The sequence below is a fragment of the Prionailurus bengalensis genome, chromosome B1 (genome assembly GCF_016509475.1).
Source record: "Prionailurus bengalensis isolate Pbe53 chromosome B1, Fcat_Pben_1.1_paternal_pri, whole genome shotgun sequence".
Classification (NCBI taxonomy): Eukaryota; Metazoa; Chordata; class Mammalia; order Carnivora; family Felidae; genus Prionailurus; species Prionailurus bengalensis.
This window is the reverse complement of record NC_057344.1, coordinates 144,857,749-144,870,554: the sequence shown is the minus strand read 5'-3', so window position 1 is coordinate 144,870,554 and position 12,806 is coordinate 144,857,749. Positions and strand designations below refer to the sequence as shown.

The 12,806-nt window shown below is 34.7% G+C and overlaps 1 protein-coding gene across 4 annotated transcripts in view; it reads left to right on the top strand.

Annotated features, from left to right (window-relative positions):
• Nucleotides 1-12,806, top strand: part of USO1 (USO1 vesicle transport factor) — a 95,471-nt gene that overhangs the window by 69,057 nt on the left and 13,608 nt on the right. For 2 of the 4 annotated variants that reach the window (XM_043572453.1, XM_043572455.1), the window contains 8 exons: nucleotides 790-930; nucleotides 2,814-2,902; nucleotides 3,301-3,455; nucleotides 3,859-4,070; nucleotides 5,576-5,596; nucleotides 11,582-11,692; nucleotides 12,027-12,145; nucleotides 12,513-12,694. In XM_043572453.1, the coding sequence (XP_043428388.1) occupies nucleotides 790-930; nucleotides 2,814-2,902; nucleotides 3,301-3,455; nucleotides 3,859-4,070; nucleotides 5,576-5,596; nucleotides 11,582-11,692; nucleotides 12,027-12,145; nucleotides 12,513-12,694 (1,030 nt within the window). The remainder of the gene's footprint in view (nucleotides 1-789; nucleotides 931-2,813; nucleotides 2,903-3,300; nucleotides 3,456-3,858; nucleotides 4,071-5,575; nucleotides 5,597-11,581; nucleotides 11,693-12,026; nucleotides 12,146-12,512; nucleotides 12,695-12,806) is intronic. The other 2 variants (XM_043572454.1, XM_043572456.1) reach the window with 1 other exon arrangement.

Sequence of the window (12,806 nt, the reverse complement as noted above, 5' to 3'; positions counted from 1 at the left end):
GTCTAACCAGAAAGGTCTAAAGATTTGAGCCATTATGTAATTCTAAAGCTTCTCTCTAGTGACATCAATGTATTAATCAACCCTCTTAATAAAAATATTATAAAATCCCATTTGATCTTAATATACAAGGTTTTGTACACACATAGACTTGTAAGTCTAGTTTTAAAATACAAGCTATATGTGAAATTATTTTGAAGACGTAACTGCTGAACATTTGTTTGGGATGACATTTTTTATGTTTCTCAGACTTCATGTTCAAGTTCAGACTAATCATAGAACCATAAAGGTTTAATTAGCATTAATCAATGAGGCCAGCCCCTCACCTAATGCATAAATCTTCTACCATGTCTTCAGGGGTTAGTTTTGGTCTCTCTTTAAGTATTTCCAGTTTAGGGGGACTTTATTACGCCCCAAGCCATTCTATTTTCAGACCTTCTCCATAATTAGGTAGTTCATCTTTACTTCGGTAAGAAATATACCACCCTGTTACTTATTCATGTATTGACTATACACTATGTTATAAATACTGGGCCTTTTCTTTGGAATACAAAAATGACCGAGGCAGTTTCTACTCTGGGAGTTCACAATCACCGGAAGGAGACAAACTGGCGTAATGTGCTATGTACTATAACAGAACTATTGCCATGAGAGCGTGAAGGAAAGAGCATCTAGATCTGGCTGAATAGGTGAGGGGAATCCTTTACATAGACGTTCTTGTTCATACAGAAATTTGCCTCAAGACTTTTCACATCTTTAAAAGACCACTTTTGCTTTCTCTTTCTTTCACAGCTGGTTCGTGTGCTGGTATCTCCCACCAACCCTCCGGGTGCTACCAGTAGCTGCCAGAAAGCTATGTTCCAGTGTGGCTTACTGCAGCAACTTTGCACTATCCTAATGGCCACTGGAGTGCCTGCTGATATCCTGACTGAGGTAAACCAAATGGAGGCAGAGGCTACTCTTGTGGAAGTTGAAATCAGGAATCCTAAGAAGAATTAGATGTCAGCTGAAGGCAAAACAGTAATAGTTAACCATTTTTATATGTTAAATTCCTTATTGATCCTACTAAAATATAATTTGCATAATGATGACAGTATTAATTCCAAAAGGTGTACTCATCCCTCAAGTTTAATAATATTAAATACTGTTCAAGCTTACAGGACTTTCATTAATTTTATTGTATTCAACAGGAGTGCACAGTATGATTTAAGTTTTTAATGTTGAGAACAGTATGACTTAGTCAAATAAGACTTGAGACTTAAGTAGTCTTACAGAGTCCTAGAACAGTAAATTCTTTTTCCCTGATGTTTGGCGTTTTTTGATTGCTACCTATTAAGAAAAAGAGGTTAGTTTGAAGAAAAGAAAGGTTTAGTTTATTTAAACTTTCATAAAATCTTTCTCAAATTAACACATGCACATTAAAAGAATAAGTAATAATAAAAGTTTTGTAACAAAAGCAGCTAGCTATCTGCAGTCTCACTCCTCCCTTGCCTTAAGTCTTGCTTCCCCTCTGCATAACCCTCTCACTTCCTCCTGTCACCCCAGTAATTTGCATTTAAATCAATAATCAGGGTTTATAATTTTATGACTAGACAAATACTGTTCCCTGCCAAGCCAGAGCCCTATATCATTTTTAAATATCTCTCTTTCCTAAGTTGTAATAGTATTCTCTTTTCATCTTACTGTTTTTCTGTGTAACTGCATATTAATACTATCAATATGATTAACATGTCATTTCCCATCCCAGACATTTTTTTCCTAGACATTTTTTCTTCTTTTCTAGAAGCCCCTTCCATCCTCCTGCTCCAATATGGGCTGGTCTCCTTCTGTGCACATCTCTAGCCCCAGGACTTTCACCATCCTCCTAGGATCTCCCTTTACTCCTCTCTGGAGTTAAATCCCTTAGTTACCAGGATTCCATGTCTTTACTCCCCACCTTTTGACTCATTATCTTAGTTTACTTCACTTCCTAAAAAACGTAAATGGCAAGAGAACTTGTTTTTATCTTTTACATGTCATTCCTTTATTTTCAGAGTTACTCTAATGTTTGGCTAGGTATAGATTCAGGGTTAGAAATCATAACACTCAACTTTCTGAACATTATTTCAGAGCTGCCGTTAAGAAATCTGAAGCCATTTTTAATCTGAATCCTTTTCATGTAACTTTTTTTCTCTAGAAACTTTTGGGATCTTCTCTTCCTTTCTGGTTTCCTGAAATATACTGATAATGTGCAGTACTACAGACTTTTTTTTTTTTTTAACCCTCCCCAATTATTGTTGACACCCATTGGACCCTTTCAAGCTGTAGACCTGTGTCCTTCAGTCCTGAGAATGTTTTTTATATTTCTTGATAATTATTTTTATGTTCTATTTCTGCAACTCCACTAATAGATTTGTTAGACTTTCTGTGTATCTAGTTTGCCTTTTTATTCTATTTTCTTGGAGGTATTTTCAACTTCATCTTTAAATTGAAGTTTTAATTTGTTATATTTTAAATGTGTTTGCTGATTTTATTTTGAAGCACCCTTGTTTTGTAGAAATAGATTCTGTCTTTTAGAGGATACTATTGATTTTAATTTTTTGAGACTTTTAAATCCTTATGGTCAGGTGTTATTTGTAATTAGAGCCCTATGCTTAATGTTTTAAAGCGTTATTTTGAAAAAGTGTTAACAGGATTATAATGCTGTCACTCCTTTTTTCGGTATCTGAATTTTAGCATTTAAAAGCAAACCACAGAAGGATATAACATTTTGTTTTGAAAACAGGTTTTCTACCTTGACTTACTCTCTCTCAATTTTTATTTTTCCCCCTAAATAGACCATTAATACTGTGTCAGAAGTTATTCGAGGCTACCAAGTAAACCAAGACTACTTTGCTTCTGTAAATGCACCTTCAAACCCACCAAGGTAGGAAAAGGGAAATACTGCTATTTCTCTGAGGAAGTCAGAATTTACTTTGGGTTTTTAGTATATCTCATATACACATCTTTTAAGAAGTTCAACCATATGTTTTGAAACTAGAAATTATCTGACAAGATAAACATGTTGGTGTTTTAAAAGAGTCTGTGGTCCTTGGAGCTTCGGTATTTGGGCTCAGCTATCACCCTCACACTTCCTCCGTGCCTTACGCAGACCCGATTGCTTGCTTGTCCGAGCGGCAGTTGTCTGTCCTGTGCAATGGAGGTGGAATACTTACTTCGCTGGTGTTCTGCCTATGGTGTTTCAGTCAGCAGAAACGACCAGTTACTGATCTGTGTCCTTGGGTTGCAATTTTTCTTTTGCTCTTTTCTTTCTGAATGCAACAGACCGGCAATCGTGGTACTTCTCATGTCCATGGTTAACGAAAGGCAGCCGTTTGTATTGCGCTGTGCCGTTCTCTACTGTTTCCAATGTTTCTTATATAAAAACCAAAAAGGACAAGGAGAAATTGTGTCAACGCTTCTACCTTCCACTATTGATGGTAAATAATTTAGTTCTAATTTCTGTTCTGAGAAGTACGTAGTCTTTCAAGCTTTTAATGATAAGGTATATTGTAAATGATAAAAGACCCTGGATGTAGTGGAATATTTAAAATATGGCATTTCCTTGGATTTGCTTTAGAAATGCAGTTTTTAACTAAGACAGTAATTTTCTGGAATATTATCTCATCGATTTGATGCCTGAAATGTAATTATTTCTTTGTTCTGCTTCTCTTCTTCCAGGGTCATTTTGTCATCTTTCATTTTTGTCTTGAAAAGCAGACTTGTAAAAATGTAACTTAATACCCCTAATTAACAGATTTTAAAATCGTATTTCATACTATTTGTGTGTGTGTGTAAAACAACAATTAATTTTTTATCATCATCTGCCTGCCATCTTTGTAGCAACAGGTAATTCAGTCTCAGCTGGTCAGTTATTATGCGGAGGTTTATTTTCTACTGATTCACTTTCAAACTGGTGTGCTGCTGTGGCCCTTGCCCATGCTTTGCAAGAAAATGCTACCCAGAAAGAACAATTGCTCAGGGTTCAACTTGCTACAAGTATCGGCAACCCTCCAGTTTCTTTATTGCAACAGTGCACCAACATCCTTTCACAGGTAACGTGGCTGGCGAGTGGAACTGCTCTAAGGGGGAAAAAATCTCAGCTATACGTTTTTGTGTCAGTGATACAAAGATTTAAGGGTGTCCTTCGTAGATGCAGATGAAAAAGGAAAGAGGCATGGACTTACCTGCTCATTAACTCATTGTAACCTGAAACAGTGTGTAGAGAGAAAGAAATACATACTCTTACAAGAATGGTTTTGCCAAATAGTAAGATCTGCTTCATGAAACACATCTTCTGGACAGAAAGGTGTTTTGTTTCTCTTTCTGTTTCCTTTTTCTATCATCCAGTGTTCTTGCATGTCCTTTTCTCTTTCTGCTCAGTAGCCGAATTTGGGTCTGTTTATGAGAGAGAATAGAATAAAGTGGTTCATAGCTATGTACCTCCCTCTTTCTCTTCCCAGACCAGTTGATTTTCCTTTCAGAAAACAATACCAGTCCATCGCTTACTAAACATTGTACTCCTTGATGTTTGAGAGCTCTCCAACCCTCAAAACCCCAAGGCATATAATTTATCTACTAATATAGAGAAAAATGTTACTGTTTGCATTCCTCTAGACACCTAATGAGAACAACAAAGCTTCACTGAAGTGTGGATGATAAGGTCTTTATGAAGGTCACTTACAGTTGGATGATTTGTCCACATGGACTTCTGTTGCTGTTGAACAGTTTAGGTTCACTGTTTAGCAAAACTATAGTCATTAACATTCAGAGTCACTTAGAGTAAAAATATACTTAAGTCTAACATTGTGCTGTCCCCTAGAATTTTCCTCTCTGCCTCCCTGTGATAATGTGCTGTGTCCTTCTTAATTTTTAATTTTGACACACTCATTGAAGTGTTTTATTGTGAGCTTTTAAAGAGACATCAATGCCATCATCCATAGGAAGTTATAAATTATGGTTAAAAATTAGTGAAAAGGGGATCAGACATTCTCTTTATTGTTTAAAATCTGTTTATTTAAATTAGAAAGCTTGTTTCATCTTTATCATTTATTTCTTAGTGATTTGAAAAAACTACCCCTAAATATTCATATCCATGTATATTTAATACTTCTCATTCTCATGTTGCTGTTTGTTGAAAATAGCTTTTCTTAAGCCAAACAGCAGTTAACGGACCACCACCACCAGAGACTTCGCTCTAACATTGTAGTCACAATTAATGCATTATGAGAAATTCTCAAGATAGTGGTGTCTTCCCCTTCACAGCACAGTGCTGTAAAATGATCCTTTCTCCTCCAAAATGCATATTAATAATATGCATAATATTATGTTACATAATAAAATGTTACATAATAAATATTACATAATAAAATATTAGAACTATCCTGTTACAATAAAATATTAGATAATTATATAATGTTACATAATAAAATATTAGAACTATCCTGTCCCAAATTATTGGTGTGGGTTTGTAGAGAGACCATCTGTGAGGGATTTTTCTGGATTTAAATTTTTCTACAGCAGTAATATTTATAAATAATTTTTAATGTGTAATTTACAGGGTGATAAGATCGACAGACGGGTATGTATCGCTTGTTTAAGCTTAGGCATTTCCCTCTTACAGCAAGGCTTTCCTTTGTCTTGGGTTTTGCTGATGGTTTTTTTTAACCGCTTGTTTGAAGTTACATTCTACTCACACTTTCATGTGTCAGCAAGTTTATCTCTATCATAAGTGGCTCTCCAATTTTTCTCCATGGGGTATTTTCTCCATGTAGTGGTGTTACTAAGAGCTGTGGGAATGAAAGTCTGAAGCTGTACCTGTGCTTCCTCCGGGTATGCTTGCACTTTCTGGAATAGCTTGGTTTGGGTTTTTTTGGTTGGTTTTGTGTGTCTCCTCACCTAAGCTTGCTTCTCTATCCCCCCTGAAACTATTTCAAAGCTAGTAAAATTTAGGGTTAAGAAGTTTATCTTTAGTCAGTATATGAAAGAATGTGATGACTTTTTTATTACTTAGATTATTGAAAATGTACAATAGTAAGTATAATTTTGTAATTTGAAAGATTTTTAAATTGAATATTGTGGATTATTCTGGATATAACCCATATGGTACAATTACCATTGGGGGTTAGTTTTTGATGTGTGTGGGGAGTGTGATTTGTGTTGGTTTTGATTTTTTTTTGTGTGCAGTCTTTGGCAAAAAGGGAGTGTACCTTAATATTTACGTTCATATGTTCAATTGTGCAGTATTGCTAGTAATAACCGAGGTGCTGTTAGGAGTTATATCTTTATGTATGAGTATGATATGATACATGTTAATAACACAGATATATTCAGCAGTTTTAGCTTCCAGAATCTTTGATACTAGATATTTTAAAAGTATACATGTCAGTCATTTAAAAAGGAGTTTTTGGAGGCACCTGAGAGTAATGCATTACTGCACTAATTTTATACACAGTAAAATTCACAGACTTTAAATGTTCAATTTGATGATTTTTGATGGGTTAATATACTTCTGTAATCACCACCCAAATACAAGATATAAAACATATTCGTAATCTCAGAAAGTTCCATCATGCCCCTTTCTTATTAAATCTCTATTGCCAGAGGCCACTGCTTGAAAGTGAGTCTAATCATAACACTCTAGAACTTCATTTCAGTACTTGAAGAGTAGAAATTTAAAATGTTAGCTTGTCATATTTCTATACACAGTGTAAAATACTACACTTGAAATCCACAAAGTAGGAACAAGAGGAATTATTTAGATAGAAAATAATAAGGAAAACATAATAGTCTATCTTAAAGGTAATTCAGCTTCATTTATTTTGTTTGTGGTTCCATTCCAGCCTGTAAAATCTGTGATTTCTAGTAACTAAACCCTCAGAATGCTCTGAAATTACAATTTCAGCATCCATTTGTTTCTCCACATCTCAGTGGTTCATACACTCTGGAGTGCTAAAGAGATACGTACTTTTTCTTGACTTGAACCTATAAACAATCACAAACACACACAAACATATAAACAAAATGAAGAGTTTCATGAAACTATTCTATGAAGTGGAGTGTGGCTTTTTTTCTTTCTTTTTTTTTTTTTTTTTTTTTTTTTTTAGCTATTCTTGGTGTTTATCTTCTAAAGAATCCATCAGAAGATCAGAGTGCAATGACATAGAATGTTTTGATAGCCTTTAAGGTCTAATCTCTAATTTTATTTTTTGGATGATAGAGCAGCTTCATCAGGATTTTGTTGGGTTGATCTTACTAACATTTTGTGATTGTATACTGGACAAACACTATAGCATTTTTACACTCATTAATAGTTTAGTTTCTTTTCATTTTGGAAAGTTTAGAAAAATAAAAAAGTAGAAAGTGGGACTTCTACCCAAAAGTAACTATTGGTTAAATTTCAGTCTTTTTTCTTCTATACTATTTACTTACATAGGGGTGATCATACATTAGATTCCATTGAGTATGCTGCCTCTTTCCTTACAGATATCTTCCATGTTCTTAAACACTAAATAAATATAACTTTATATGGTTGCATAATATTTCACCAAATAAATATACCATTGGTTAGTTAACCATCTCCTTATTTTTGTATACTTATCTTCCATTTTCTTTATTATAAATCATGGTTTGATGAACATCATAATAATACAGTCTGCACAAAAAAGTATTATTACACAGTCCTCACTGTGCATGTTTCCAATAGTCATAGGTTTCTATTAACCTAGCAAAAAAGCAAGGACGACCTGTATTTCATTGAGGTTTAAAAAAAAGTTTATCCTAGCAATTTTACTGTTTTTTCCTTTTCCTAGTTCAAACTTTGTTGTGCCATCTACTTTATTTTAAAAATATTTTTTTAAATCTTTATTTTTGAGAGAGAGAGAATATGAGCAGGGGAGGGCAGAGAGAGAGAGAGGGAGACACAGAATCCTAAGCAGGCTCCAGGCTCCGAGCTGGTAGCACAGAGCCCAACACGGGGCTCGAACCCACGAACCGTGAGATCATGACCTGAGCCACAGTCGGACGCTCAACTGACTGAGCCACCCAGGCGCCCCTGTGCCATCTATTTTAAATTTGGGGCATTATTCTACTTTTAATACAGTAGTAGGTAGCATAGAATTATATAACTAGAAGGGATGGTTCATAGTTTATAGCACTCACGAAACACTTATTGTGTACCATGTGCTGTTCTAAGTTCTTAATGTGTATTAACCCATTTAATCCACTCCACAACTCTATGAAATGGGTATTAATTATTACTGCTATTGAAGGATAATGATAAAGTTTCAGGATGTTGAGTTTTAGAACCAAGATACAAATCCTGGTATTCAGAGCCTATCCTTGTAACTTCTGTGTTTGAGATTATTTAGTCCAAAGGCCTTGGTTCACTAAATGAGGAAATTGGGGTCCACATAGCATGTTGAACTTCCACAAGGTAGGACAATAGAAGATTTGATTCTTCTAATTCTCAACCAAATGTTTTCACTGACACCACACTGCCACTATTAGAATTAAATTTAGTCCTTTAAAAGTGTGTGTGTGTGTGTGTGTGTGTGTGTGTGTGTGTGTGTACACACACATACATACACTTTAAAATACATATATACGTATATACATGATTTAGAAATCAAATGTTATAAAAAGTATACAATAAGAAGTCATGGCCTCACCCCTGTCCTGGGTCCCTGCCTCTTATTTCTTCTGGTGTCTTTGGGTGTTTTTTATGCATATTCACTGTTCTGTTCCTTGTTTTTTCCCTACCTAATCCCATTTTGAACCACTAGCAAAGTGCGAAATAAGATTGCAGTGAGCTATATTCCCCACAGCCTCACCAACAGTGTATTAACAGACTTGTATTTTTTGCCAGTCGGTTGAAAGGTGAAAAATATTATCTTAGTGAGTTTTAATTTGCATTTCTGATTCTAAAAGGTTGAATAGCTTTCTGTATATTTATACACCACTTAAAGTTTTCCCATGAATTCTCATTTCTTATATTTCATATTATCTGCCCATTTTTGTATTGGGTTAAATAATTTCTACTTTTATAGGAACTCATTTTTTATTAAGGAATTCAACCCTTATCTGTGATAAGTTACAAATACATTTTTCCTGATATGTTATTGGTCTTTTGACTTGGTGTTTTGGTTTTGGGTTTTAAAAAAAATTTTTTTTAATGTTTATTTATTTTTGAGACAGAGGGAGACAGAGCATGAGTGGGGGAGGGGCAGAGAGAGAGGGAGACACAGAATCCAAAGCAGGCTCCAGGCTCTGAGCTGTCAGCACAGAGCCCGATGCAGGGCTCGAACCCATGAACCGTGAGATCATGACCTGAGCCGAAGCCAGACGCTTAACTGACTGAGCCACCCAGGTGCCCCTGTTTTGGATTTTTTTAATGAGACTTTTATCACTTCTACATTTTATAGCATACTTTTTAGAAAGGCCTTCCCCACTTGAAGATTTTAACAGACTTACCCATATTTTCATCTCACAGTTTCTGGTTTCATTTTTTGCATTTAAGTCTTTGTTCCATTTTTCTTGATGAACAGTATGAGTTATAGATCCTTTGATCTTTTTTTAGATAGCTGCCTAGTTGTCCCAACATTTTGTAAGTCCTCCTGTATCCCACTAATGCTTATATGCTATCTTTTTCATAAACTAATTCCCATTTGTAGATGGATCATCTCTGGACTTTTCATTCTGTCTATCCCTTGATTCCTGTCTGTTTATGACCTAGTATCTCCTTGTTGCTCTTTTTCATTTTTTTTTTTTTTAATTTACAGGGTCTCTAGTCATTCTTGCTTGTTTATTTCTCCATATGAACTTGAAAACCAGATTTTTTTGGTTCTGTGGAGAGAAAAACCTTTTGGTTTTTTTTTTTCGATTACATTAATGTAATAAATTTTAAATAGCGTTAGTGTCTTTATGATCTTGAGTTTTTCTGTCTAAAGACATGGTGTCTTTCTATTGATTTAGATCTACTTTTGTGCTCTTTAGAAGTGTTTTTAAATTTTCCTCCTTTAGGTTTTGTAGTTTTGGTTAGGCTCATTCCTGAATACTTTATCTTCTTTTGTTGCCATAGTTTAAGTGGGATGTTCCATCTGATTCTAACTAGTTTTATTTAACTTTGCTGTTCTTATGCTTCAGTTAGACCCCAAAAGGTATATACGTTTAGAAGAGCCACATTTGAATCTAGTTCCATTTTTGCTTACTCATATATGAGCCACTGATTTGATAGGATGCCCTTATATATACAACGCAGGTATATTTGGTACGTGCAAATGGTATTCCAAATAGTAATAAATCTTTTATATATACTTAGGGGCAGTCAATGAAGTATTTTCATTTATTTACTTGAGTAATTAAAGTTCTCTGTGGCACATAGTCGATTGAGAATAACTATATATTTTTTAACTTTTAAATTTACTTGGGTAACATGAAGATACATCATGAGCATGGTAATGACATAGAGCAAGGAAAGCGTAAGAATAATGCATCATGTAAAAGCCAGATTCATGCTAATTAATGCTTCTTTGGTGGCAAATCACTTTGAAGAAGTCTATTTTGAATTTGTTTAATTAAATATTAAATATACTTGAAAACAGATTATAAAAAGGCCAGGGTATTGACATCAAAGTTCATGAAATTGGAATAGTCTGAATGGTTTTTCAAAGCATAATGATTGTTACTTTAAATCTGTTCTTTGCCTAGCTTTGAATAATTGTATTTTGGATATTTTCTGAGACTATGTCAAAGTAATGCATTACTGTGCTAATTTCCACTTGTTACGAACAAGTTTTGTTTTCTTAAACAAAATTATAGGTTATATAATGTAATATGGGCAGTGGCAACATTATAAGCTAAGAGACTGTCCCACATAGGAGATACAAATGTCTTGTATAAAAATTTGGGAAACTGTAATTTTGATGGATGTGCTAGTTTTCAATATTGTCTAACTATAGTTGGCAGCAGTAATAATTAGTGGTTTGGGGCAGTTAGCTAATTTAAATAAATCTTTTTCTTCTTCGTTATGTTTGTGATTCTCATTATTTGGCATGTTGTCAGTGAGTTTGCAACATGGTTTATTATTCTAATGGAATGTGACTAAATAATTCAGGAGATGATTTCTTTTTATTTTTCCTAATATTTTTGAAGAAGGTAGAAATTGTCCTCTCATCAGAAACTTGTTTCTAAAATTCTAATTGGAACATCATAAATTTGCCTGGCAAGTTTATGTTATTATAAAGTGTTTCAGACTGATAAATTTTTTCAAACATTCACATTATGCATCTTCCTTAGCAGACCAGGTTTTTCCACTGATAGTATTTTGGATAGCCTGGTATATGTTTATGAACCTGAATCAATTCTAATTTCTGCCTTCTGTTCATTTTGAGAAATATGACCCATAAAGGACAAAAGAATGAATTCTCTTGTTCAGTTTTTTATGTCTAGATTCCTAATACATCTTTTATAAGATGTTAAAGATCTTTTAATGCAAGTGGAGGGGGTCTTAGGGCAACATTAAGTTTAAAAGAAGTAAATGAGATTTCTGCCAACTTGTCTATTGCAGGGAAGCAAAATACAGACAAGAGTTGGGTTACTAATGTTGCTTTGTACCTGGTTAAGCAACTGCCCCATTGCTGTAACGCATTTTCTTCACAATTCAGCCAATGTTCCATTTGTATCCTTTATATTTTAGTAAGATACATGTAAGTATGCTTATTTCTTCCTCTGCGTTAGAGGTAGCTCTGTGTTCTAAATATTTGAATTCTCTTCAGCTGTGTTGCAGCTTTTCAAACTGTTATGGTCGTAATGATGCTTGCTTACGCTGTGTGTCTGTGTGTGTGTGTGTGTGTGTGTGTGTGTGTCTGTGTGCCATTGTTTGTTTTATGCTTGCCTAGACTATACATAGAATTTTTGTAGAAATCCTTACATGAAATGTATGTCAAATTCAAACTGTAAAATAAAATACGCTAGATATTATGAACCATTAGTTTCCTTAACAAAAATTTCAGCTTACGGGACAAATTGCAGAAAATCTTGGCGAGGAAGAGCAGTTGGTACAAGGCTTATGTGCCCTTCTGTTGGGCATTTCGATTTACTTCAATGATAACTCACTTGAGAGCTACATGAAGTAAGTGGGGGGAAGATGCCAGGGGAAAATGACTGCTAATGCATCAAGTGATAATGATACATTTTTTTCTGCCAAAACATAATGTAGACCAAGCTTTTGTGTTTTGTTATGACTTTTTAAAAAATGTTTATTTATTTATTTATTTTGAGAGAGAGAGTGTGTGTGTGTGTGTGTGTGTGTGTGCGCACAGGTGTGCAAGGGAGAGGCAGAGAGAGAATCCCGAGCCACATGGGGCTCAGTCTCATAAACCGTGAGATCATGACCTGAGCTGAAATCAAGAGTCGGATGCTATACGTACGACTGAGCCACTCAGGCGCCCCTTGTTACGACTTTTTTTAAAAGCATCTCAATGTCCTTGTCTCTGTAGAGAGAAACTAAAACAACTAATAGAGAAGAGGATTGGCAAAGAAAACTTCATAGAGAAACTAGGATTTATTAGCAAACATGAGTTGTATTCCAGAGCATCTCAGAAACCGCAGCCAAACTTCCCCAGTCCAGAATACATGATATTTGATCATGAGTTTACGAAGCTGGTAAAAGAACTTGAAGGTAAGACAAAGTTTATATTGATTTTCATTAGAAAGTGCCTATGATTATTTTGTATACGTATATTCTGGACACATGTAGATTACATGGTAAGCCTAAAAGTAGGGGCTTCTTC